Genomic DNA, 26,695 nt, shown 5'->3' on the forward strand with positions numbered 1-26,695 from the left:
CAGCACTCAAGTATCTCATGGTCTTCGCTTTCAGTGGAAAAGAGAACATACTTGAAAAGAGCAGTTATTATAAAGAACGTCAGCAAAAATACCATATTTAATGGTAAAAACAAAAAAGGAATCTGACATAAAGGAAGTGCTGTGAATGTTAGGAATAACTGATTCAAAGACACATTTGTGATTGTTTCCACATAAAGGTTTTAGTATATGATGGTTTCATTAGAAGGATCAAATGCCTCTGTGTAATCAAAAACATTTAAAAATTAGAAAATAGTTATACACATGGTTAGGAATCTGAAATGACTGATGCTTTTAAGAGGTAGTTACCTGAGTGCCTGCTGCATGCTAATGAACTCATTGAAATTATGATATGATGATTTTTCTTCTCACTGAATGCAGGAATTTGCCAACCTAAAGCAAGATGAAAATGAATAAAAAAGAGGCGCAGGCATCAAACTAACATCAGTTTTCATAGTAGTTTCTTGTTTGTAAGCAAATGATAGCCATTTGGATTGTACTGAAATATTTAAGTATTTTGCCCATCTCACATTTGAACTTTCAGACTTCTTTCTATTCACATTTGTTCAAATGAACTGAGCCAGCTTTTAAAAAAACACATCCATGATTTAAAGAAATGAGTTATGTGTTGGTTTCAAAAAGTAAATTATAATGACGTAGGCTCTTTATAGTCAGCCTTGGTCGAGTAGGAGGAGCTTACATGATGGACTTGCACATGGTTAAAACAACAAAATAACTGGTGGAGGTTTGATGGCACGTTTGAAAGCAAGATCTAAATTTGCTTGTGTTTAATTTCTTGCAGGCTGTTTCCAGCTATGTAATGTTTTTCGGACCCATGAGATGGAAATTGAGCAGTGCTTGCTGGAGTCCCTCCCCCTCGGCCAGCGGCAGCGGCTGGTCAAGCGGATGCGCTGTGACCAAATAAAGGCCTATTACGAACGAGAAAAAGCTTTCCAGAAACGGGAGGGCTACGGGAAGAAGCTGAAACATGGAAGGAATCAACGAGTTCGTTTTAATCCTGCTGATATGATACAGGATGCAATCATACGTCATGATGATAAAGAAGGTACATATTAATGTTGTGTGATATTTTCCTTTGTCCAGTAAAAGTTTCAGAGGAAAAGCATTCTTGTTCTGTTCATCTGTCTTGAAGTAAAATACAAAATAATAATCATAAAGTGGTTGTCTCAATAAAATATGCAGGCATGTGTTACATACAACAAGTTACAACTTCTTATTGAAATGAATAAGGTGTGGACAGTAAACCTTCAGAAACCTAATGAACTTCCTTTGAGATTAAAATAAACGAATATATTTCAAAGCAAGTAAGAACTATGATTCTGTGATTATGCCTGGCCTCTTACATACCTACATGAGAAACAGAATTTAACATAAGTTACTTTGAAAATTAGGTTCTCATTTTTAGCCAAAATTTGGAGTGAGGGATACTGCTGTCAGTGACATAGGCGTGTATAGAGCAAGGAAATGGTGTTGACCCATAATCACACCAGATAGAAGGTCATCTTTCTGCTTGTGAAATTATGTTTATGTCCTTTTGAAATATGCAATCACACTTTTGGGTTCTGTTTTTAGTTTCCTGGAATTGTGTGAATCTCTGGTGCATCTGATAGTAACCTGAGGAATTTGTAATTTACTCCTCAGAACTGAACAAAACCTTACAGTAAGAATATCCTGACTTTTAGAAGCCCCCAGAAATTCCCATATTGTTGTGTGGTAGGGAGGGATATAAGAAAAGAACTGATGCAATGTTGTTGGTAAGTCCTTTGCAGAATTTGTGGCAATTCTTTATAACCACATTAGTGTAAAAAGGGGAGACTCTAAGACAAACACACATAATGCAAAGAACTTGACAAGTTTATCCTAACTTTTATCAGTTTGATTAGGTATGCCTTTTTTACTCACTCCTGAATCTTCATTTTTTTTGTGCATTTGCTCTATCATTGCTTATCACTCAGGTATAATCCTACACATTTAGATCTTTAGAGGAAATGAATCAAAAAGTTCTTCTTTTCAAGTGAGTGCCCAGGGCATCATTTATAATTAATTATAAATAAAATTCACAGCCTTTCATTCCACTCTCCTAGTGTGTGCAAGAAGTATAGACAAAGACCTTCCTCCATTTTCCCATAGCTCCAACTTTCTTTAAAAACCGAGCAGAATACTAGGTATGACTTTTAACATTCTGTAAAAGTCAGATACTTGAGGCTATTTTTGACATGCACACTGAAGAAATGTAGGTTGCTTATTGCAGTGGCATCAACAGTGTTTTGTGTTGCCTATACTTGGCCTTGAGCTGCACCTGAATCAGAATATAAAGTTCAGTAAGTGCTGAGACTGAATAACATAAGCAGAAAGGGAATATCCTCCTCAGGCAGAGGAAAGTCAAATGGAGGAAAACTAGGAATGTTGTCCTGCACTTGAAACAGACAAAATAGGTATCCAGAAGCAAGGACCTCAAATAATCCACAGTTAACATAGTCCTGAATTTGTTTCCTGTGGTTCTTTCCCAGGACTATGAAAGTGTGTGATTGTTGTCTTTAGGCAGCTTGGGGACCTGCAAATGCCTGTCTGTTGTGTTTTTAGCCAAATGTTCCCAGAGCCTGTTTGCCTGTTTGCTTTGGGGTGAAAAATGCTATATTAAGAATTGTTATAATCAAAAATAACTCAAACCAAAACAACAACAACATTTAAATTCACACACCTAAAAGCTGCTTTCCTACTATTGTTGCCGAGTGGAACATCCAACCATGACTCTTCAGTGAATATACCTATCTTAGAGTTTCTATTCAAATTACACACATTCTTTTGTAATAAATATCACATTCGTTTACTGTGTTTGGTTTTGTTTTATGGAGCATGTAACACAGATTTCTTTCAGGCAAAACTGTACTGGAACATGTGGTCTGGAAGTATGGCAAGTGGCCCAAAACAGCTATGAGCTTCCAGTCAGTAAGGCCCAGGTAGACAGAGCCTGAAGTAATCCAACAGCAGTAGTGGGGTATAGCTGGGGAAGTTGGGCTTTTGCTACAACAGGTTTCTCTAGTCTACTTAATCATATTTTACAATGTTCTCAGCAATCAACAGCATTGGATAGGTGAAAAAGACAGCTAAGAAAGGTGTTTTGCAGTTCTGTGAATGAAATGTGAAAAAAATGTAGTATAGAAAGTGGGAAAAGGACAGAACAATGGGATAGAAGTGAACTTCTAGATAGATAGACTGTCCAGGTGAAGTCCAGGGGTTCAGTTTTTCTGAAGTATCATAAGCTACATAGACTGAACAACACATTTTGAAGTGGTGAGTTGTAGTTCTGGTTTGGTAAGTAAGATAAATTGGATCCCATTAATATTATAGAAAGATGTATTTATAATGTGGCTGGTGCTGAGACATTTCACAATTGAGTCTGGTCGTAATTTTACTCTTACAAATTCATTGTCTTTGTTATTCATGAAAAATGTAATATGTCTTCTCCAAGATTACTTAGCAGCTGCTACTGAGCACAAAATGCATTGCTGTTACTGCATGCTAACAGGAGTGACCATTAGTTTGCTCTAAAATTAATTTTAGAATGGGCTGTGAGAAATTTTTACTAGTGACCTTCTTTGTCTCAAATTTATAAATTAAATATATGCTCATTTTATTTCTCAATAAGTTAAAAATTAGTGAAATGATGTATCTTTGCTCTTTTACATTAACAATATTTTTTAAAATTATTTGTAACTGCTCTTTGGTATTTTATCTGACCCAGGGAGATTGAAGAGGACTCCTGCTTCTCTGTCTCCTTGCAGCATACTGTAGTTTCTCTGTTTTAAAGCAATATGTTTTTATTGCTGTTGATGGGCCACATTCAGCCACTCTACTAGTAGTGAGCATTTTTGGCCATTCTGCAACTATTTTTCTCAGTGTTGACATGTATAGAAGCAGAAGCTGATGAATAAGTGAGTGCATCATTTTTTGATACTGATTTTGTACATCTTTACTGCTGGCAAGGGAATACCTCTAGTTAATTTTCCTTTAAATACTATGAATTTTTCTTCTGTGATATATTAAATCCCTAATAAAAATGGACAGCAGGAAATTTGTCTTGCTGACATCAGTCATATAAATGTACTGCAAAATGGGAGATGTACCAAAGCAATGCTGCGTCCCATTCCTTCCCACTGCAAACTAGGCATGCTTGCACCTACATGTGGCATTACCATGTGGACTTAGATCTTTTCTGATACACACACAAGTCATACACAGGTATTTGCTGAGTAAATTCTGTCCTGCACATCAGCTGAGACTCATCTACAAAAAATTAGGAAATGAACTGAGCACTCAGAAAATAAATGGAGCAAGTCTCAGTCTGAGTTTTTAGTCAAATGGTAGTCAAATGGATCCTTAGTATTCAGGCCTCTTGAGAATAAGGGGTTTGCATCCTTCCTGAGGTAAAGGTGCAGTTACTGGCACTGACAGCAGTGAGAAACGGTGGCTGCTTTGAAAGATGTGATTTTTGGAACGTGAGCTGATAGATAAGCTTGCTACAATGAAAACAGTAGCTAAAAGTGAATGTGACAGTCCTGTACCTGAAATCTAACATGGGAGAAACTAAAGGACTGGCTTTAGTTTCTATCATCTTTTGGTATATTCTGTAACCCACATTTTCTCAGTTATCCTGCTGAATTACTCAAAATGTAGGATTGTCAGAAAATCTTTCTATGTAGTAGGTATCTTTTGCTGTAAAACCTCTAAGTTGTAATGCAGTCATGATGTGTACCATAAAGTCAGCAGGGCTGGCAGGTGGTGGTAGGTCAGGGTACAAAGTGCAGAGAGCCATCAAATCAGTCTGGAGACAAAAGAGGCACTCCTGTGAAAATCAGCATTACAAAAGAGAAATGCAGATTCCCTAAACCTATTTAAACCCATTTCATCCTTCTGATGAGCAATATGCTGATTCTGTGACAGCATTGTGATTCTAAATAGCAGCAATACGAGGATGAGTGAGTTTTAGCATAATGCTGAGTCTCTAGTAATGATTCTTTGTCCTTTTGTAGTGACTCCCTGTTAGTCAGCCCTCCTCAATTCTCCCAGAGCTTCTTCCTTACCCTGCAGAGTTGCTGGTGTGACTTTGCCCTTAGAGTGCTGGGATATGCTGGCTGGGGACAGCCTGACTGTCCCTTCTCTCACCAGGGTATGTCAGAAAAAGGTGATTTAAAAAGAAGATGATACCAATATCCTACTTTTCTGGCAGTGTTCACTGCTGGGGCAGGTCTCCCGGGATTGGGTCCTAGCCCCAGCTGACTGACTGCCAAGCTGTTTCGCAGTGCAGGAAAGAAAACAGAAATCCTATGTCACTTCCCTTCCTGTGATGACAGTATCTCTAGCTGTTTGAAAGATGTAATATTATTGTGAGATTTGTAGTATCATGATATTTGAAAGGGTTGGAATAATCAATATAATGGAAAGGTTTAGTGTCATTAGTTATTTTAATGAGCACTGTAAAATGTACAATGTTATAATAAATTTCAGTTACATTAATTAAAAGGGTGTGTAAGTGAGCATAAAAAGGGATACAGGTGGGGCTGGTGCTGAACTGTAATTTACATCTGAACAACTTTGGGCTATAAAGAGGGCTCAGGGGAGAGGAAACAAAATCTATTCAGAAGAAGAATATATCTTTAATTTAAGGTAGCAGATGAGTTGCCCATTAGCTCTTTTTAGGAGAATCGCCTTAGTCAGAGATGTTATAATAATCCTCCATATTCATGGAAAAAATAAATAATCTGAAACAGAAAACTGAGGCTGAAACTGAGCTGAAATGAACCAGTTTTTAAATTATTTTGTTGCATTGTTTTCAAATCTACTAACAGATTTTGCATCTTAATTACATTAGGCTTGGTTACGCTTTACTGTCCTTTTTCCCATAGAAACAGCTTGGTTGGTTACATACAAGATGTTCTGTAAAACAGTGGATTGCACTGACTGTGTCTGGCAAACATTTCAGGGCAAACTTACTGATCCTCAACCATCAGTTTTAGCTTGTTTTAGCAGTCTTTTTGAAAAGCTGGAAGAAGCAGGATGTGTGCAGCAGTGACAGGCTGGTGAGTGCAAAGCTCCATTATGTGAAACCTGTTGTCAGGCTACAGTGAGTAGCATAGTGTCTTCTTGGCAAACACCTTTATAATTAAGAATGGGAACATATTCAGGTACCCTGTTTGCTGTTGGGATTTCAGACTACATTTTTAGATATTTAGATGTTTGATGATACCTCCTCTTCTCAAACTGATTGCAGGCAGCTTTTCTGGTTTTTACATATTGCATGTTCTGGGATGAACGGTGAGAAAGCAAGGCTCCCAGCATGGCAACGCCTGGTTTTTAAAATTCACCAAACCCTTGGATGAGGATTGCACTTTTATTTGCCAGAAGTTCAGAGGCATTTTTGCTACTAGAAAAGACTGAAAGATAAAATAATATCTTTACAAAAGAAAGAGAATTTTAGTAATAGAGGAGTTTCACAGAAACACAAAGTAATAAAACACATTATTATGCTTAATTTTTAGGAAAGAGGTTAAAAATGAGTGTAACATTAAATCTCTCAAGTTGGGTCCTTATTAAGGTAGAGTTTCCTTAAACCAGGCAAAAATAACTCCATCTTGAGTTTAAAACAGGGTGACTCTGGAAAAGAGAATGATCTCTGTGTGAAAGTGCAGATTAATCTTCTGTGTTATCCTAGATTACTGTAATCCACTCTTGTTTGTTTCTACCTTTAAAAATCTTCCTGCCTTGTTTCTTATGATTGATATTTAATATCACCTTCTTTCATTCCATTCTCCTCCCTAAGGTACTTTAATTAGCATTTCCTTTGTGTACTGTATGTTGCAGCTACAGACTTCTGAAGAGGCAGGGCTAAAACAATACTGAATAATAACAAATAATTATTATTTATAATCATTATAAATAATAATAATATATAATGTATATAAATGCATGAGATATTTATATTTTTATATATGTATATATATATGTATATATGTATACACGCACACACTTTACATACATGTATTATACAAAAGGCATAAAGGCAATAAATATAAACACAGTTGGTGAATCAGATTTTAGTTGTGTAATCTGAATAACTTTTCCCATTTTTCTCTGCACTCTTGATTTTACACACTCTTTTGGGAAACCTCACTTTTATCATCTATTCCAACTCTGAAAAGGATAAAATGACAAATAGTTTTGGTGTGTTTAGAACACACAGGTAACCTTCAAGACAAACAAAAGCTCCCAGATAAAAAGAAATAAATAAACAAATAAAAAACAAATAAACAAGCAAACAAATAAATAAATTAAACTTTTGGTCAAAACCTGAATTAATATGAAATCAGACAAATAACACTAATCAGTAAGGTCCTGCATAGTGACATCATGGAGAGGGAACCTCCCCAGAAAATCAATTTAATCTAATTTCAGTTTGAGGAATTTAAAACTCAGAATGGTCAAGAACATTCAAAACAGAACTAAAATGTATTGTATACTCTGTATTACCTTATTTTTGTATGCTCAGTCCTTTTTAAAGTTTAAATCAAAGATTTCTCCCATTTTATAGTTCTTTCTATAGTTTTCTTTCTTTCTTTGCATTATTTAATATATTTTAACTTCAGATTACTATTTACTATCACTCTAAACTTCATTAAAGCCTATTTTTTATCCTTCCAGAATGAATTTCCAGAATAAATGAATTATGGAACTCATTATGCATGTAATAATAGGGAGACTTCCCCACACAAAGCTGTTTTGGATTTTATAGTGTTTCCCTTGAATCAGAAGAGAAAAATGTACATTAGACAGTTATCTAAAATGGACTACTTACAAATGTTGATTTGCTGGAAACTACTGTAGAAGACATCACAACACACATGTATGATAATTTATACAATTTAATATTTATTGTCCAATCCTTAAGAGACATGAGCATTAGACACTGAATAGTGAAGTCAAGAGCCTGATCAGAGCATTTGAAATCCATGAAGTACACAAAAATTTTGTGAATTGCAGCTTTTGGGAAGAAAAGTATATACTGTAAATGAAAGCTTTCACAAGACAAATTCATTCATTCTGGACTGGGAATCGTGTCTGTAACTTTGGATGACACTAACGCAGCTGTCTGCCCAACATGCTGCTGGTGATTTAATCTGTCCTGTGTGTAGGAAAATGAAATATCAGTCAACTGTCTCAATCCACCCACTGATGAAGAAGCTTTTCCAAAGGCCCAGAAGGTAGAGACATTTCAAACCAGGGCAAGACTTCAATCCTATATATTCAGCATGGTTGTTAACTTTCTTTGGCTTCATGTGTGCTGAATTCAGCAACACGGGGCATCTTTTTGTTATGACGCAGGGAAACATAATGCCTTTAGTTATTGGGTAACAGATGTTTAGTAATGAAAGCAGCCCATTTCAAAAGCAATCATAAAATCACAGGGAGATGAAACTTGAATACATCTGAATTCCTACAGGATTCCATATGTGCTTTTTGTCCATGTGTTTACGCTTTTAGTAATTTGGTAAAGCTGAGAACTGAATATTAAATTATTTGTTGTTGATAAAAATATGTTGATAAAAATATGTATGATTGCTACTATACAACACTTATTTAATTGGAAAAAGCAAGACTCACAGAAAAAGGTATGACATGTCAAAAAATGAAGAATAAACTTGAGGGTGTAGATTTAATCTATCATTTTGTTCTCCATATGGACTGTCTAACCACAGGAGTGCTTCTGCTCCATGACTATTTTTCTCTTAGCCATGAAATTTTTCTTGTTTGTTTCAGCTGCAGTTTTTTGTCTCTGCACATTCTGGTTTGAACAGCTATCCTCTGCCTGTACCAGGTGGGGAAATAAAGAAAAAGCATCCCTCTGTTTTGGGTCTCTCTGAGTAGGGAGATTCACACTAAGTGTAATTTATCTGTCTTTTGATCAAATGGAGTTATGATGTCCTCCTCTCCACAAAAACTGAGCTTGGAGCTGTGAGCCACCCATTTTTGCTAGCCCACAGGTTTTGTGTGTGGCTTGCTTTGAGAGCCATTTTTTGTCTGTGTATTTCTGTGTCCCACTGACTCTTCTGTCCCCTTCTGTCCACACACCTCAAGTATCTCGAGCAGCGTCCAGCCTGGCATGGCTTTCTCCTGGGGAAGGACCTGAGAGGCAAATTGGATCTAGCTGGTCTTGCTTACATTACAGTAAACTGTAGAAAGTTAAATGAACAGTAAACTGCTGGATAAAAATCTCAATGCTATCATTATGTTTGCTACTAACTGTTTTGAAAATAGAAGTACATTCTGGGCTATTTGCAGTCCTGTTTCCCATGCTTAAGCTATAAATAGATAAAAACTGAGATGTCTTTGAACTTCATGATTCTCTTTTGGTGGTTTTGGGTGTCTATAAGTTCACCCTGAAGGATCTGTTGAAAAGCATGCCTTTTTCTTACTGATATAGTTTCTAGAAACTCAGCCTTCGGATTCTTCTTTGAAACACAGATTTCTAAAATGTAGGCACTGAGTTGCTTGCCTTCTATGCAGGTAAGTCCATTCTTGAACTTTAACTCTACATATCCAAACAAAACCATGCTTGATTAGCTAGAAATCATAAATGTTGTTTCAATCACAAGTGTAAAACATAATATTTATGAGAGAACCTTTGTAAAAGCACACATATTCCTAATTATTTTTTATTTACTTCTAAACACATTTTCAGAATTCTCAAATATTTTGGTGGACTATGATATGAAGGTTTTTGGCAGTTGGAAAAGTCAGTATGTATATTATTCAAAAGACTTTTGCAAACTAAAATGTCAAGGAAAATTATTTAGAAGACCACTACCCCTAAACAAGAATTCAGCTTTTTAGAGTGTATTCTGGTCTGAACAGATAGACACATATCTCTTCCCTTTTTATTTCATTTTAAATCTATTAAGCTTATTTATAGTTCCATGCTCATGGGGTTTTTTTTCCATAAGACCTTCCTTTACATTTAATAATAAGTTTTAGTAATTTAATAATATTTAATAATATTTAATAGTAATTATATTAACTTAATAATAATTTTTTTTTTCACTTGAGCATATGTTGTGGTTTAACCCAACATGTGGCCAGAAGCCAAGCTCCATGCAGCCGCTTACTCACTCCCCCACCAGCGGGACTGGGGAGAGAATCAGAAGAATAGAAGAGAACTTGTGGGCTGAGATAAAGACAGTTTAACAGGGAAACAAATGCCACACACACAAGCAGTGAAAAAGAAGGAATGAATTCACTGCTTCCCATGGCTGGGCAGGTGTTCAGCCATCTCCAGGAGAGCAGGGCCTCATCACATGTAACAGTGACTTGTGAAGACAAATTCCAGCACTCTAAGTGCACACCTTTCCTCCCTCTTCCCCCCTTTCTATACACTGAGCACGATGTCTGGGACATCCCTCTGGTCAGCTGGGGTCTCCTGTCCTGGCTGTGTCTCCTCCCAACCTCCCATGCACCTACAGCTTCCTTCCCAGCATAGTTGTACGAAAAACAGAAGAAGCCTTGGCTCTGTGCACGCCCTTCTCAGCAATAACAAAAAAATCTCTATATTATTGGCCCTGTGTTCAGCACAGATCCCAAACATGGCCCCCTACCAGCCACTGTGAAGGAAATTATCTCTACCCCAGCTGAAAACAGCACAGCATGCTCTGGCATTCAAGTATGAAGTATGAAGAAGCACAAGGACTAATCACTCACAAATTCACTGTCATGCCAATAAAGGTTCGTTAAGCCATTAGCAACCAACAAATTGGCACCTGGCATTCTTCCTATTCATTTGAAAGGGGATCCACAGTAGGATGCAAGACTCTAAATTGGCAGCAATCATAAGCCTATTCTCTCTGTTAAAGATGGTATCCACTGAGTAGCAGGTACTGCTGACATTCTCTGGTTATTGTTAGAAGTCACTGATTAAAAAAAATAAATTGCTGTAACAGCAGAAGATCTTAGTATATTCTTATGACATAAAAAGAGAATGAGAATAGAATATTTTCTATGCAATTTGCGTTTGATTTCATCTCCCGTATATTAATTATGCTTCATATTGATTTCAAATAATATTTCAGTACAAAGGGGAAACTTTTCTGTATCTATCTTTCAATATCATTTACTTTAAAATGTTTTCATTTCAATCACAAATTACACTGATAGAAATTAAGATGGTGAACTACAGAAATCAGTAACATTTTGTTATAGTGTGCCCTATCTCTGATACCAGGCTCTGACATCCAAGGAAACACTGAATTTCATATAACACCATGAAAACAATTCTTAAAGTTAAATAGAAGAGCTAAAAGTGTGTGTAGATTGGAGAGTTTTCTTAAGTCACTGAGTGAAAAAGTTGAAGTTTAGAGTTTATACTAGTTTAGAAAACAGAAAACAAGATGGAAGACTTAGTGTTGTCTCTTTTCCTTCTTCTTCCAGAAGTTTTTGAGTAATAGTAAGTGATTAGATAGAGAATTCTGCAGTGCAGCAGACAAGTAATGAGTCATTGGGTCACTAAGAAAAATAATATATGTATCTATTGTTAATTAAGTGAAAATAAGGATCAACCCTGTCCTGGGGGCATCAGGCACAGCATGGCCAGTGGGCAAGGGAGGGGATTGTCCTGCTCTGCTCTGAGCTGGGGCAGCCTCACCGCCAGTGCTGGGGGCAGTTCTGGGTGCCACAATAAAAGAATGGCATTGAACAATTAGAGAGTGTCCAAAGAAGGGGCATGAGGATGGTGAAGGGCTTTGAGAGGAAGCTGTATGGGCTGAGGTCACCTGGTTTGTTCAGCCTGGAGGAGACTGAAGGGAGATCTCACTGCAGTTACAGCTTCCTTGTGAGGGGCAGAGGAGGGGCAGGCACTGATCTCTTCTCTGTGGTGACCAGTGACAGGACTTGAGGGAATGACCTGAAGTTGTGTCAGGGGAGGCTCAGGTTGGATATCAGACGGTTTTTCACCCATAGAGTATTTGGGCACTGGAACAGGCTCCCCAGGGAAGTGGTCACATCAAGCTTGACAGATTTCAACAAGCATTTGAACAATGCTCTCAGGTGTGACTTTTGGCATGTCCTGTGCAGGGCCAGGAGTTGGACTCAGTGATCCTTATGGGTACTTTCTAACTCAGTATATTCTATGATTCTTTCATTCTGTCTGAATCCTAGTACCTTTCCCAGTAAAAACAAATATATCTGATAACGAAATAGATTTATTTATATAGTGCCTTGTGGTTTTTCTTCAAAAGTAAAAATTCAAAACACAAAGCACATATACTTCTTACTATTTCAGTTGTCTTTCTGTTCTCTGAGACTTGAGTTGGAGGAGTCTTCTCAGTACACTGAGGTATCAACTCAGTCTGCAAGGCTTTTTAGCTGTTAAAAGCTTTTGCACTTCAAATTGACAGTGAACAAACTCTATAGCTGTGATTGAAATTAGAAAGCTTATATGGTATAATGTATTGAAAATTGATCCTTCTTGATTATTGTTAATTGCAGCCCTTGCAGTAATAGGCTATTACGGTGGAGGAATTGAAAGTTTCAAGAATAAAATAAATCTAAGGGAATGGCTAATTTAGCTTGTGTTTCTGTGTGAATTGCATCCAAGAATGGAGGTGGAAATGTGAGTAGTTAAGGTGAAATTCACAATATTTCTAAATGTCCTCCTTTGAACAAGGGTTTTAAGCATATGTAAAAGTTTCAAGGTAGAATTCAGTCAGCCATGTACTGGAACCATGTACTGCTTTCTTACTGTTTATTTCTGATGACTTTCTACTACAGCACAGTGTAATCATGACCTTGAAGCATCACAGTCATTTTACAGGACAATGAGATGGTTAGAGGAGGTAATTTCTCACACCATGCACTTTTTAGGGTGATTACATTTGTGCTCAAAAGACAAACATGACAGCTGTAGCACTAAATCCTTGAGTTAGGGTCGGTGCTCCTGATTTTAGCAATCATGACTACTGCTGACATAAAACAGTAGTTTTTTCCAGACTTCCACATTTACGCATTGACAGCACAGAAAATATGCCTTGAAGTGTTCTTAAACCTGGAAATATCTGTGTGAAAATTTGAACTGCTGCTTTGTTTCTTAGTCTACTAAAATGACATTCTGTAAGAGGGTACCAACTATCAAACCTTTTAATAATGGTCATCTGAACTTCATTGGCTTCTCAGTTCCTGTACAGGGTGAATGTCAGTCTTCTTTTGCTTTCAAGCTTCTCCCTAAAAATCCTATGGGTCACATATTTAGAATTATACAAGCTGAACAGAAAAGGACAGATGTAAAATCCAAATGTATATAGTTCTACTGACGATTCTGGATTAGTCCTTATCTCTTTTTCTTAACTTTTGCACTTGTAGTGTGACGTTCTCTCTGGCTTCTCCCTGATTTACCAGATCTGTGTACCAGCTACCTTTCAGATGTATTCTTTGAGCAAATGAGAACATGTGGCACTGTGTATCACTGGGGATGTTTGGGGCTCTGTAGTTGTAGCTCATCACTGCAGCCCAAACCTGCTGTGTTCTATATATTCTATATATAGAACATATATCTATATATGTTCTATATGAACATGGACTCATTGGTGTGACTCAGATTTGAGAGCTTCTCTCCTGTCAGGTGATGTTGCTCCTTCCCCTTTCTGACAGCAAGGTTGAATTCACAGGGTTAAAAGATGTGTCTGGCTAGAAGCACCTCAGAAGGTCCAATAGTCCAGTATTACATTGACTTTGTAGAGGAATGAGACAACTCAGGTATTGAGCTAAGGCAGCTCTTATTATTGTAGTGCAAGAGCAGACTAAGCAAAGCAGAGAAATTCCTGTGGAGAGCAACTGATAATTCTGCTTCAAAGCCAAATTAAACCATCAGCTTTTATGTCAGACTTTTGCTTTCCATAAACTATAAACAGAGGTGATTATACCAGTTACTGTGTAATTTTGTCCTCTCCATGCTGGCCTATAATTCCAGTTCACACTGTGGCAATCCATACCTGTAAAAAATGAAGTAAAACATAAATAAAGTAAAATGTGCTTTGTGTTGATTGCTCCAGCTTTGGCATAATAATTTTGCTATTCTAGTGTCTGACTGGCATCAAAGAAGAGGAGGCAGAGGGTCTGTCATACATCACATCCTATGTTCCCTAGATCCTCAAATGCTTCACTGGTAGCCCTGTGTGGGTTCACCTTACGTAAGATTGGTATGTAGATTTAGCTGTCTGTAAGCTTGGTGATATTGAATGCACAACTGTTTGTGCTTCAAGTTTGTCTCTTTGGTTTTACATTTCTTTCAGATGAACTATTACAAATCTATCATTTCAGTCCCCTGTGTCCCTGTATGGTTTTTGCATTTCATACAGCACTTTGAAATCAAGTGAAGTCTACATTGCTGCAATCTTCAGCTGCCCAAGTCTGACAGCCTTATCTTAAAGGAGGTACTTGGAGGTGTTTTCCTTTGCTTATTCAGAGGTGGTTTAAGAAAGTGTGAGTCACAGTTTTCAAGTTTGATAGCTCTTTCCTTCCATGCTGGCTTTGTACACATGATCTGTTGTTCTTGGGTTGCAAATGTGTTCATCACTTATTTTTCAACTGTTTTTTGCTGTTGGCATATTGGTAGCGGTGGTTGTTGCTGTAACTGATGTGGGAAAATTAAGGTGTTAGCCAGAACGCACTGAAGTTGGAAGCCTCCAGAAACAGCTGTAGGATGCAGGAGTGGAGGCAGGATGATTTCCAGGAGGCTGTGCTTGTGCAGTCAGAGCAGCCCTGACTGGAAGAGATTATGTCTCCTGCCTGGGCTTGTCTGTGGACAATTTGTTCTCCTTGCTGGACCTCCAGGCCACCCATCAGTTACCAGGGAGATTAATAAAGATAATAATGTATTAAAACAATTAGTTAGAACATGACCCTTATTAGTGTATTAGGACACTTAACAGTTGTCTTTCAGTTACACCTTTGTTGCAGTCACTACTGACAGAAAACTCATAGTCTGCACAAAGAATACACAGCAGGCAAGTGTGAAAGTTAGTATTTGGGCCCCCTTGTCAGAAATGAACAAGGATTAAAAAAGTTTTTGCGTTATATTATGAAATGTGACAAGTTTGCCCTTTGCCAAGTGTGACAGAATTCCTTGCAGATTGGGAGTTTGGGAGCCAACATATGAGAAAAGTTCTAGCTATAACTGTCAGACCCTTCATATCATGAAAAGAGGTGAAAAATTAGAAAAGACTGAAGAAGGCTTGGACGTCAGCTACAACCTGCTTGAAATACCTCTAGGGAAAATATAATTAATTTCAAGAATGCAGCAATTCAGCCAAATCAAATTCTGGAAAACATGTAATGAGAAATGAAAACAAAGGTGCACAGGCATAGTTGTTTTCTTTGAAGACCTGTGGCGTATAACCAATATGTGAAAATGTTCATATCTGTTTTATGTGGTGCACAGGTTAATAGAAGGACTTGGTAACCAGTATGTTGCAACCAATGCAGTACATACTGAATAGAATTGTAAGGTAATACTTGATGAGTTTACCCAAACTGAAGCAATTGTGCACCATGCATGCATTTTATATTCATATTTATATGGGAGGCACAGTGATCATGACTGGGCAGTACAGTTAATCTCTTCAGACATCTTGTACCAATTTCTCAGTCACAAATTCTTTGCAGAGTAGGAGGGACTTCACACTGTCTCTCCAGAAGCTCAGTTTTCTGGATGTGGTGATTCCATCTCTGAGCTGACAAAGAAAGCAAAGAAAGCAAATCCTGTTCCATCACCTCCAATAGGAAGTGTCATTCTGTGCATATGTGTAAGGAGTCCTAAGTCTTTGCAAACCTCAAGAATTGTGTTAGAAAAAGAAGAAGAAATTGGGAGGTGAGGGTGTGCATTGTGAAGTAGAAAAGAACCATAAAGAAGTTTAATATATTATTCTCAGTTGGTTTCAGCAAACCATAAAAGACTGTGACTGAATGCTGATATTGTTGAAAAATGTGTGACATTAAACTAAAATCTAATTTCTCTCTGTCTTAAAACTCTGTAAAAGCAAAGAGAGGAATGACTTCATTTGTGCATGGTGTTTCTCCATGGCTCTTCACATCTCTTGCCATCTTCTGATATCTGGCAGAGGATGTTGGTGTCAGTGGTCTGAAGTGTGTTGATAGTTCGGGGTTTACCATACAGCAGGATGTGTCTCAACCAGAGAGTGTTTCACAGCACACCAGTTTTAATATGCTGTAAAATGACAAATATAAACAGGATTTTAGTCAGAAAACCTTATTTATATGGACATTCAAAGTGCCAAGGCAGAACAGCAGAGACTTGACTCTGCTCCCATTAAACCTGTGGAAGGGACTGGAAATCCTTCTGGGGGTGATAGTTTGTTCAATATTAATGAAATACAGGTAAATGCTGTAAGGGCACTATGAGGGCCAGCTGTTTCCTGCTGCTGTGTGAGCCACTGGGAGCATGGAGGTCACCTCAGGGCAGCTGGACAGGGTCTGGCAGGTGGGGTCTGTCCCACTGCCCCAGCTGAATCTTATGTCAATGCTATATTTTCTAATTTAGAAAATTTCGTTCATGATTTTATGATGCTGTTCCTACCACTATTTTTTACTGCAGGCTCTTTGTATCAGATTTAGCAATTTTGTGGCTGCAGAGTAAGTCAGTTCAGCAAACTGATCCAAAAGAAAGAGCACCACCCCCTAGAATCAACAGCTAAATTCTGTGTCGCCTCTTGGGACCAATTTACCTTCCTGCTGCACAGCTTCTGAGGCTGATGCAGAGAACGAAAGGAAACATTCAGGTGTCTTGGAAACACTGACTTGATCTTAATAGTTCCCTAAGGATACTTCTAATACCAAATGACACTTAAAATGTGTGTTTCTAACGCGGTTTAAAACTAAGCTAAAATTGAGGCTGCCATTGGTTGCTCTCCTTTCTGTCTGGCTCTGCTTCTCTCCCATTCTTTTGTCCTCCCATCTTTATGCTCCTTTTGGAATGAGGAAGGGAGATGAACCATCTGGAGACTGCCTTTCAAAAGGTTGGTCTTCAGCTGGTTTAACTCCCCATCCCAGCTTATGGCAGCATGACGTGTGGCACTGCTATGCAAAGATGAGGGCAGGAGTGTGTGAATTCATGCATGAGCAAGAGAGAAGCAGCTCTGGTTTTGACCATGTGAACTGTCCCAGATCACACACTGTGAACGGTGGTTCCTGAGCCACATATGTCAAGTGGTGAGATACTCCTGGAGCTACACATTTTCTTCATAGCCTTGGTCATTCATATGCCACACACACAACTATTTTGGATGCATGGATCCATAATGCCCCTAGTTTGTTCTGTACCTCCTGGCTGAAGTTTGCTTCCTTGTGCACTGCAGACCCTGGGAATTCCAGGAGACACATGGGATCTAACAGCCAGTGGTCTACAGCTGGTAATTAGTACCATTTAGCAGCTGCTGAGCAGGATAGTAGTCTGTTATCCTTTAAGATCTCTAATACAAATTGTAATGAGTTGCTCACAAGGCTTCTAAGCCAGCTGGCATAAACTTGCTCTGCATGTTGTGGGAGTTAAAGAGGGTCTGACTCTTGCTTCATAAAGAATATAAGTCAGCAGTAATTTGATTTATGCCAATTAAGTAGTGTTGGCATAGGCTCAACATAAATGTTGGTAAAACAGAGGGGGTGTACAGTCTGTTCAGATGAAAATTCGTGTTGTATGCAAATTCTGTAACTGTTACAATTAAGGAAATCATGGGTATGTATGACAATAGTTTTCGAATTAAGGTACTGACCACAGAATGAGTTATTTTGCTGATGTATGTTTTAGTGTTTATCATTTAATGGCTATGGGACTGGAAATTTGCAAATTCTGAAATAAATTCAACTTATTTAGAAAAATGCTGTAAGATCTGAGGTTTGTATTCAATTCTACAAACATTTGAATGTATAATCAGGTGTTTGTGTAGCTGAAAATTTGGCCTAAAAATTATACTGGCAATTTTAAGAGCTTTCAAACTTATCTCTAATGTGAACCTGGTGGGTTGTGAGCTTTTGCAATACTTGACTGTAGCCTGATAATAAAGTTCTTATTGGTTTTAGTCACCTTTGTCAGGAACTCCAGGAAAATTCATACATGGGAGACAGATAAAATATGTGTAAAAAATGAAATACATGACCTAAATGCTAAAATGTTTCATTTCTTTTTTTTTTTATTAACCTTGAAATAAATAAATCACACTAACTAGTTGAAAGTGAAGGTTTTAAGAAAAGCCTATTGAAGTTTACTGTATGATCAACTACTTTCCTCTAAGGTTAATTTTAAAATGTTCAACTTCTGGTAAGCATTACAAAGCTTTGTTTTATTGTAATTTTATCTCACTGACAGATATTCTGGATTCAGTCAGGTCTGTGCTACCAGTTTTTGTTGACATAGCTATTTTGTCCTCAGAAGTAGCTGTGCTGGCAAAACCCTGGCTGAGTGTTTTTAGCTTTGTTGATAGACCTGGTATTTTTAGCTAAGCATGTGTTATTCTGTAGGGTGGTGTTGAATGATTTTAGCAACACCTCTGTTATATACACAGGTCATAGGTGCAGTGAGATAAAATCACAGCTTTCTTAGCTACTAAGACCTTAGAACAACAGTTCTCTCCCTCTGTCCTGGCCAAAGCTCTAAATGGAGGCAAAACCACAGGTCACCACGATTGCTTTTTGATTTGCTTTTCGCTGCACCCCTTGCAGCAATGTCTTTGGACCATAGAACTGAATGGGTACTTCCAGTCTTCTCAAAATTACTGCGATTTACGCCACTGTTTTGCCTTCCACATCACAACTTAACTCAGGTGTGATATATTTGACTGCTGCCCATTGTCACTTTTGTGTAAGAAGATAGGTTAATTTGTCACTAAGAAGATAGGTTAATTTGTCACTGCTTGGGCATGGTGACAGGCACACACTAAGATTTTTTAAGCCATTGGGTTTGTGGACTTAATATTTTCCAGTGGAGACACAGACTGAATTATATTTAATGTACACAGAAATGAAAGAGGGGTAATTTGCTTGAAGGAAAAGTTTTAAATGTAGCAGCTCTTGAATAACTGTAGTCCCTAACTGATAAATTATTCTGGCTGTGTCTACAGTGATAGAAATATCTGTCCCATGAGACAATGGTGATTCTCATGGATCTCATTGGAGTTTGACTTAGTCAGTGTGTGGCTCAGAGATATAACCATTATTTTCCATACGTTCTTCCAGTTCAAGATACCTCAGATAACAGGAGGGCTGTGCCCTCAAGCTCCAGCATGACAGTGCATGGCAGGAAGCTGTCAGGGCTGAGAGTGCCTGGGCGGGGACACAGCAGTTGATGGCACAAGGCCTGGTAGGAAAGCGGCACAAGTCTAGGCACAAAGAAAGGGATTTATCTTGTCACATGAGCTGCTTGAAGTGTACTCCCACACTGAGTGACCAAGCCCCTCAGCTGTTTCCAAGGCTGGGGTCTGACTGATTTCTCCACTAAGAGAGTATGGGAAAGAACTACTGTGTATTTTGATCTCCCAGGATTAAAGCTGGGAGAGATGCTGGGTACTGCTGTAGGATTACCTCTGTCAGTCTGATTCATTGGTGGCTTGGTTTGTTTCTTTTAGAGGTAATATTGTGTCCAATGGAGCACAGATATCAGCCTCACGTTTCACATCATGCTTTTAATTTTGGGAGAGAATCAGTGACCCAGTTGCTTTGGGGTCATGGTATTATGATTCCTGGCTGAAAAAAATTGTAAACTATGGGAACTCTAGCAGGGAGGATGAAAATGTCAGCCCTGTCCTAATCAGTGCTCTGTTCAAGCAGTGGGCACTATAGCTTGGATATGCAAGGCTAATACTGTCAAATTGAACCAGTATTAAAGTACAGAAAGAGTAATTTCCCTCTTCATTTCCGAAGTCTGTGAATGGCACACTTATCTGTCCAAATATGCATATTTTGTTTATGGTTTGCTGCCTTTAATCTTTGTGCAACAGAGATGGGAATTTATTTCCAAGAGTTCTCCTGAAAATGAGGAGATCTGAACAAGTCTGACAGATGTTGACAATGAACTCTGGAAATATTTCATGTAAAAAGCAATGAGATTACAAATCAGTTGTTTGCAAAGCTCATTAAGGGCATGACTGCTCTGAATAAACACTGTCAACTGATGAGCTTGTTCTGAAGGAAAGTATGAGCCGTTGCACTAGTGATAGTGGGGTAAAATTGCTGTAGCAAATGTCTTTGTTAGGTAAACAAGACCTTAAAAGAATTATTAAATTACCAACACTGGTACTTGGATTTTAAAATTTAATTTTTAACTACTCATAGCAAAAGCATAAAGTAAATATTTTTCTAAGACTACATTAATCAAGTATTTATAACATCTTGCATTATTTCATTTGGTGTTCTGATTAAGAAATTACCAGAGACTAGCATTCATCTGTTCTCACATGTAGCTGAATTTCTCATAAGCACCTTTGATACAAGCTGAAAAGTATGGAGTGACTGCTGAGGAATGAGAAAAGACAACTAAGGAGCTATGCATGTGGAGGGAATTCCAAGTGATCAATCTGTACAGAGTTTAAGATGCCAGTGGTGGACCAAATATCTGACTGTGGAGGAACTAATGGGAAAAATATGACTCTTAACTGGTGGAAGTGGAAGGGGTGGGAGGACGCTATAACACATCTTCCAATATCACTTCTGTTGTGATTTAATTTCATGGTCAGTTTATGCCCAAACTGCTTTCAGCTATTGGTGGAAAGTGGTGGCTACCTCATTCTCCCTATTCATACCTGTTACTCAGTGCCACATTCTCTGATCCTTGGTCTAGTTGGGAAACTAAACTTTGCTGTGTACCAGCTGACAAAACGTGTAGCCTGGGGGTAGGAGGAGAATGTGATAATCCATTCCAGAATCTGTGCTTCTGCAGCAGTAAGTCATGATGAGCAAGTCCATCATGAGCAAGTAAAGCTTCCATCTGGAGTTATTCCTGCTAAACTAAAAAGAACAAAAATAGATGTTAACAGGTACAAAGTTTGCACTTGCTGGCTGCTGTTCCCCAGAGGAATACTTAATAGGAGCATACACTCATACTCTATATACAGCAGAGTAGATGGCCAAATGTTAGGTAATAAAGGTGTTAGGTGCCTTTATTTTTGTCTGTTCTGTTACTGCTAAAACTGAGCTTGCTGTCAATACAACACTGTTCAATGTCTGTGTTGTCATCAATAGCAGATCCCTGGTGGGTTGCTGATAGCCCTGGGCCCTCTGAATTCACCCGTCAGGCTCTGCTGTGGCTTCAGATCAGTACTCCTTCTGTCTGGAGCAGATATTAGGTCACAAATGGCTCTATATGCCAGCCTAGCTCAATTATTACTACAGCACAGTGTAAGGGCTAGTTGCTGCCATGTATATCAAAATCCTTAGTGCATTACGCACCACAGTTACACAGAGCTAAACAAAACTGTATTAGATAATTGTCACCTTGTCATCAGCCAGTTGCTATAACAACTAAACAAAGCTCAAAGCAAGCCAGAAAAAGTAAAGACTTACAGCCCTAGCTCCACAGGAAAAATTAGTACAAGACCTGTGCCTATTAGTGGGCACAGCAATAATGACTGTACTGCATTATAAGGCTGTATTGTAACTCATAATCTAGTCAATACAGTCAACGGAAAGTGAAAAGGTATTCAGCTCTAGAATAATTTCGTTAAAATTACAACATCAAGGATATGTAAAAAGCTCTGTTGATTATTATCTTTCATTTCTGATGAGACTTCAAAGCATCCAATGCTTTCTGAAACACCTTTATGAGATAGAAAATTAAGTATGAAATTCTGTTCCAAGTTGTCAAAAAGTTTGTATTCCAAATCTAAAAGATATCAGAGAATAGATGGACCTGTTTATACACACACAGGAAGGTCTTCAGAGTTTGCTGAAAGTTTTTTACTCTGGGGTTGTTGTTTGTTTTTGGGGTTTTTTTCAGTTAAATGTCAGTTTCCTGCTTTTAAGTCAGTTTCTAGTCTCCTCTTTCCTGTAAACTTTTCTTACATGGAAGACTGCAAGTAAAACAAGTTTTAAAAGAAAGTATTTTGAAAGCTTCCCTAAAATTGCATTGATTAAGAGATATTTAGCATTTCTTGAATAGAGTTTTGTATTACTTTCTGTCTTCATTAGAGCATTAAATCCTAAATTACTAGCAGTAGATAATACTTACTATCTAACTACTTCTAGGTAGTAGTTCTATAAAAAGAAAAATATGAACATAAGGTGAATATTTTCTACTGACTAGTGAAGTATTAAGTAAATAATCTAAGTGAATTGTCTAGTAGGAAGGGGGATTTGTTTCTATGGTCGTCTTTTCTTGATTTTCTTTATTTTATTGTGTTTTGCAGAGGGGATAAATTCAAGGATAGATTTTTTTTTTTTTATTATTTGTTTTTAAATGCAGAGGCATGTAGCACATAATCCTGATTCAGGACACAGACTTTTTCCCAATTGAAAGGAAAGTTTGCATTTCTTGCCCTGGTAGTCTGTGTAATGTGAATTTCCTGAAGCACTGATCAAGCTGTGTGCAATAATGTGGGAAAAGACATGACAATGAAAAAAGAGAAAAAAAGCTAGTGATCTTTTATCCAGACTCCCTTTTTTGTCTGCGACTCAGTAATTTGTTTATGGTCACAATTTAATATTCTACTTGAAGAACAGAGTTAATATATTAATTCTTTATGCTGTAATCTTGGTCTACATTTCTGCTGGTAGAAAAAAAAATTAAGGCAAGCCAATTAATTCTAATGGATTTCAAACTTGGATCTAGAAATGATCTTTCTTTTTAGTTTCAACTGCAAGGAGTTACAAAATGGATCTGGAAAGGCATTACTTTGTTTTGCATAGCTTCTTTTTGAGAACCAAGTCTTTTGGGGTTGGTGGGAGGAAGATATACCATAAGTTCCCCATATTTTTTATATTTGAGTAGCCAGAGTTTTCTGTCTCTTGGTTGCTATTTTAGTTTCCAGATGAAATTCCTGTGGAATACTGGTAGAAATGCAATTTCCCAACCCACTGACCTTCCCATGTGTCCTGCTTCTGCCAAAAGAGAGGTCTTTACTCTCTGTCTTTGCATAGAAGGACCTATCCTAAAGTCACTTTTGGTGATCCCAAGCTCATAATGATTGAGTTCATCTCAGTGACCCAACAAGAAATTTCACATTTGATTTTTGTTGATGTTATTTTTTGAGCCATCAGAGTCAGCTCCCACATGCAGAGATAGCCAGAGGTAAAGGTGAGTACCTTTGTGAGTGGGGGAAGGGAGCAGACTCCTTTGGTTAACACCCTACCTGTCTTATCCCATCTTGTAGAAACACAGACTGTGGATGCTGTTTCATATCTGTCCTAGTCAGTATAGATTTCTGCCACAAACCCACAGTGTGCTTGCTCTTCCACCACATGATGTGTGATTTTTTTTTCCCCTGCAAAACAGGGGATAGACGAAAGGGAACACTTTGGAGTGTTAATTTCTTCAGGTGAAATCCTGGTGGGACTGGGAGAATGGCATTATTTTCAGAGCCTTAAGAAATCTTCTGTGATATGGAAATAATATTTTCTGCCCTACTAAAGAAATGGCATAATGTAGGAACATTGAAAATATTAACTCTTGAGGAGGATATAGTTGCATGCCTGTTTAAGGAAGGAGGACTTATAAGTCTTTACTCACTTTAAACGTGAGGTAGTGGGAGTATCTCCATATGTGGTCAGAAATTTACATATTAAAAAAGGAAGAAACTTAGTTCTGAACCTCTGTTTTTAATGGTCTCTCTGTGGATAAGGTCAAGTGTGTGCTTCAGTATGAGATTTGTGGACCAGAGAGAGCAGAAAGGAATGGTTTGCTTTTTAGTGTTCATCTGTTTCTCCTGATGTTATGAAATTTTGTAAATAATTCTGTACCTTCCCACCCTGGTTCTGTGCTTTTCATCTTGCTCAGAAGGTGTTATACAGCTTTTTTAATTCTATGTTACCTAATGCTCTGATTCTACTTTTGGTGGATGTGGTGGGGACTAATAATGGCTAACGTTCAAAGTGGCATTTGCAAGAACATAGAAGTCTTTTACAGTTACATAAATTAAATGAGGCAAGACCTTTGGTGGGGAGAAATAGGTACCATGGAACTATTTATAAAGTAAAAATTTATGGAGTACTTTCGATTGATCTTTGATTTTCAAAGTTTAAAAAAGAGCAAAAGATTAAATGAATTTGCCTAACTATTGTAAATATTTGTCCATTATACCAGTGTGTTTTTCCTTTATGATGTATTTAGTAATGATGATTCCAAGTGTTTCACTCTAATTTTACAGGCTTGCAACTATTTAACCAAATATTCTTTCTTAGGAGAAATTTTTCTAGGTCACCTAGAAAAGATAATAGCTCAAAAATAATTCAGCACATTCAGAAAACATTGCTCTATAAATTGGCAATATTTGAAAAGGAAACTGACCTCTTTCAAATAGGTTAAGTAAGTGTCTGAATGCTGTAAGAAGTTTAAATGTACAGTGAAAATGGAGTTTCAATATATCCTTGAAAGAAAGAAAACAGATAGAGAAAATATATAGATAGGAAAGAGGTGGTGGTCATGAGTCTTTTGACAGATTCACAGAAGAGCCTTGAGACAAATGTCTGGCCCTCCTGTAGAACAGACATCTCAGTGGAACCCATCTCACAACTTAAATTTTCTTCACAGTTGTTTGTGTGAGTCCATCCAGGATTTTGAGTAAGAATTAAGCTCAGGATTTCCGGATGATAAAGACAGAACCACCTGTGCTCCAACTCAGGAAACATTACTGGCAGCTATTCTCATGGAGAGAGGCCTTTTAAAAGGGTTTTTCATGCCACTTTAATGAAGACAGGGTTGCAATGAGGGTGTGGAGTCCCCTGGTACTGCCAGGCATTGCTGCTGCACAGTTCTGTTCAAGGAGTGAACGCTGTTTCTGTGGGTTAGTCAGTGCTTTGATTCAGAATGGAAAGGTTATAAAGGCAATAAAGACCATGGGGGGAAAGTGCTGAATTCTCACACTTCAGTGAGAACCAATGTGAAGGGCTGTGGTTTTGCTTGCACTTATAAGCCTGTTTTCATTTCAAAGGATTTTGATACAAGTAACTGGGAGTGGAGTGTGGCTCCAAATACCGTTTTGAAGATTATGCTGCATCAGTGATCTGACAATGCACTGGAAAGGTTAAATTGAATGCAGATCATCTAGCTTTGGTGTGATGATTAATTTCAAGTGATATCAATTATGAATACTAGTTTCAAGTATTTACTGAAAAAGCCAATGTATCACATGGGAACTTCAAAAAGTGAAATAACACCAGTTAACTGTGATTTTTCTCCCGAATGAACTAATCAGGGGATTGTGACCTTGACACGCTCTTTCCTCCAGCCCTTCCCTCCCCTCTCGTATGCACAAAACTGTCATGCTCATCCATACACTTGAAAAGTCCTTGATACTGTTGATATTTACTGTTCATTATCAAAGCTCTTTTGCTTTACAGCCTTAGCTATTAAAACAGGTGAGATGGCAAATGCTGACACGATAGTTTTGCAGTTACATAAGGGGTTTGAATATATTATTAAATCCTCTGATAAGGATGATTGAGAATCAGCCTATTAACAGTTGAGAATTAGGTGTACTGCTGTTACATTAGGTATATTAGGTGTATTAACTCCTGTTCCTCTTTTCTTTGATATTTCAGTGCTACGGCTGTTGAAGGATGGTGCTGACCCTCATATGCTTCTTTCCTCAGGAGGCTCCTTGCTCCATCTGGTAAGAGTGATTGAAGATTAGTGTTAGTGACTGTGGATAAACATGGTGGGATAGTGAGTAGCAGATTTGGCATATTAACAAAAAAGAAAGACTTAACGAATTTTTTTTAATCTATACTGAGCTCTGCCGTGGCTATGATTGCATCCAGCTGTGCTTTTTAAATAAATGGTCATTTTCAAATTGCTTACAAAAGAATTGAACATGTCACAGGAGTGGTAGCTAACAAAGGAGAATTAAGTGTTTTATTTAAAAATTATCTATGCAGCAAGAAAGAGAAAAGGAAATACTAGTCAATTCTAAATATAAAATTTGATGGTTCAAAGATTCAGAGGTCCCATATGAAAAAAATCCCCATGATTTAGCATTTTTCCTTTTGTTTTTGTGATACTTTCTTGCACCAGTTTCCTACGTGTAGGTATTTAACACATTATCTGCATTTAGTTTATCATTATTTGCATAGCAATTCAGTTTAAGTAATAGGAAGATAAAAGAAAACAATTTGTATATTAATGAAAGTAAAAACAAGAGGTAAGGGCATGACAGAAAAGAAAATACCATATGAGTAGAATTTTGGCATTGCTGAAGCCAGTAGCAAAACTCATAAATAATTCCTACATCTTAATGATCCTTTTCTTTGGTCTGTGATGCTTCAGTTGCAGATATGCTCTCTGTTCAATGTCAAACTATTCTACGACATTTTGATCCAACTTTGTTGCACACTGTGGCTCAAAGAAATGCGACTGAGCAAAGTAACAAAAAGTCTGCTGGCAGAGTGTTTCATTTTAGAA

At 37.7% G+C, this 26,695-nt stretch overlaps 1 protein-coding gene across 1 annotated transcript in view; it reads left to right on the plus strand.

Moving 5' to 3' along the window:
- The first annotated feature begins 828 nt into the window (after positions 1–828).
- Positions 829–26,695, plus strand: part of MYO16 (myosin XVI) — a 262,514-nt gene continuing 236,647 nt past the window's right edge. The window contains exons 1-2 of the mRNA XM_005516607.2: positions 829–1,084; positions 25,837–25,907. Of these exons, the coding sequence (XP_005516664.2) occupies positions 859–1,084; positions 25,837–25,907 (297 nt within the window). The 5' untranslated portion in view covers positions 829–858. The remainder of the gene's footprint in view (positions 1,085–25,836; positions 25,908–26,695) is intronic.

The sequence above is a fragment of the Pseudopodoces humilis genome, chromosome 2 (genome assembly GCF_049639895.1).
Source record: "Pseudopodoces humilis isolate 2021_Gansu_Grassland_sample_001 chromosome 2, ASM4963989v1, whole genome shotgun sequence".
In the NCBI taxonomy this organism is placed as follows: Eukaryota; Metazoa; Chordata; class Aves; order Passeriformes; family Paridae; genus Pseudopodoces; species Pseudopodoces humilis.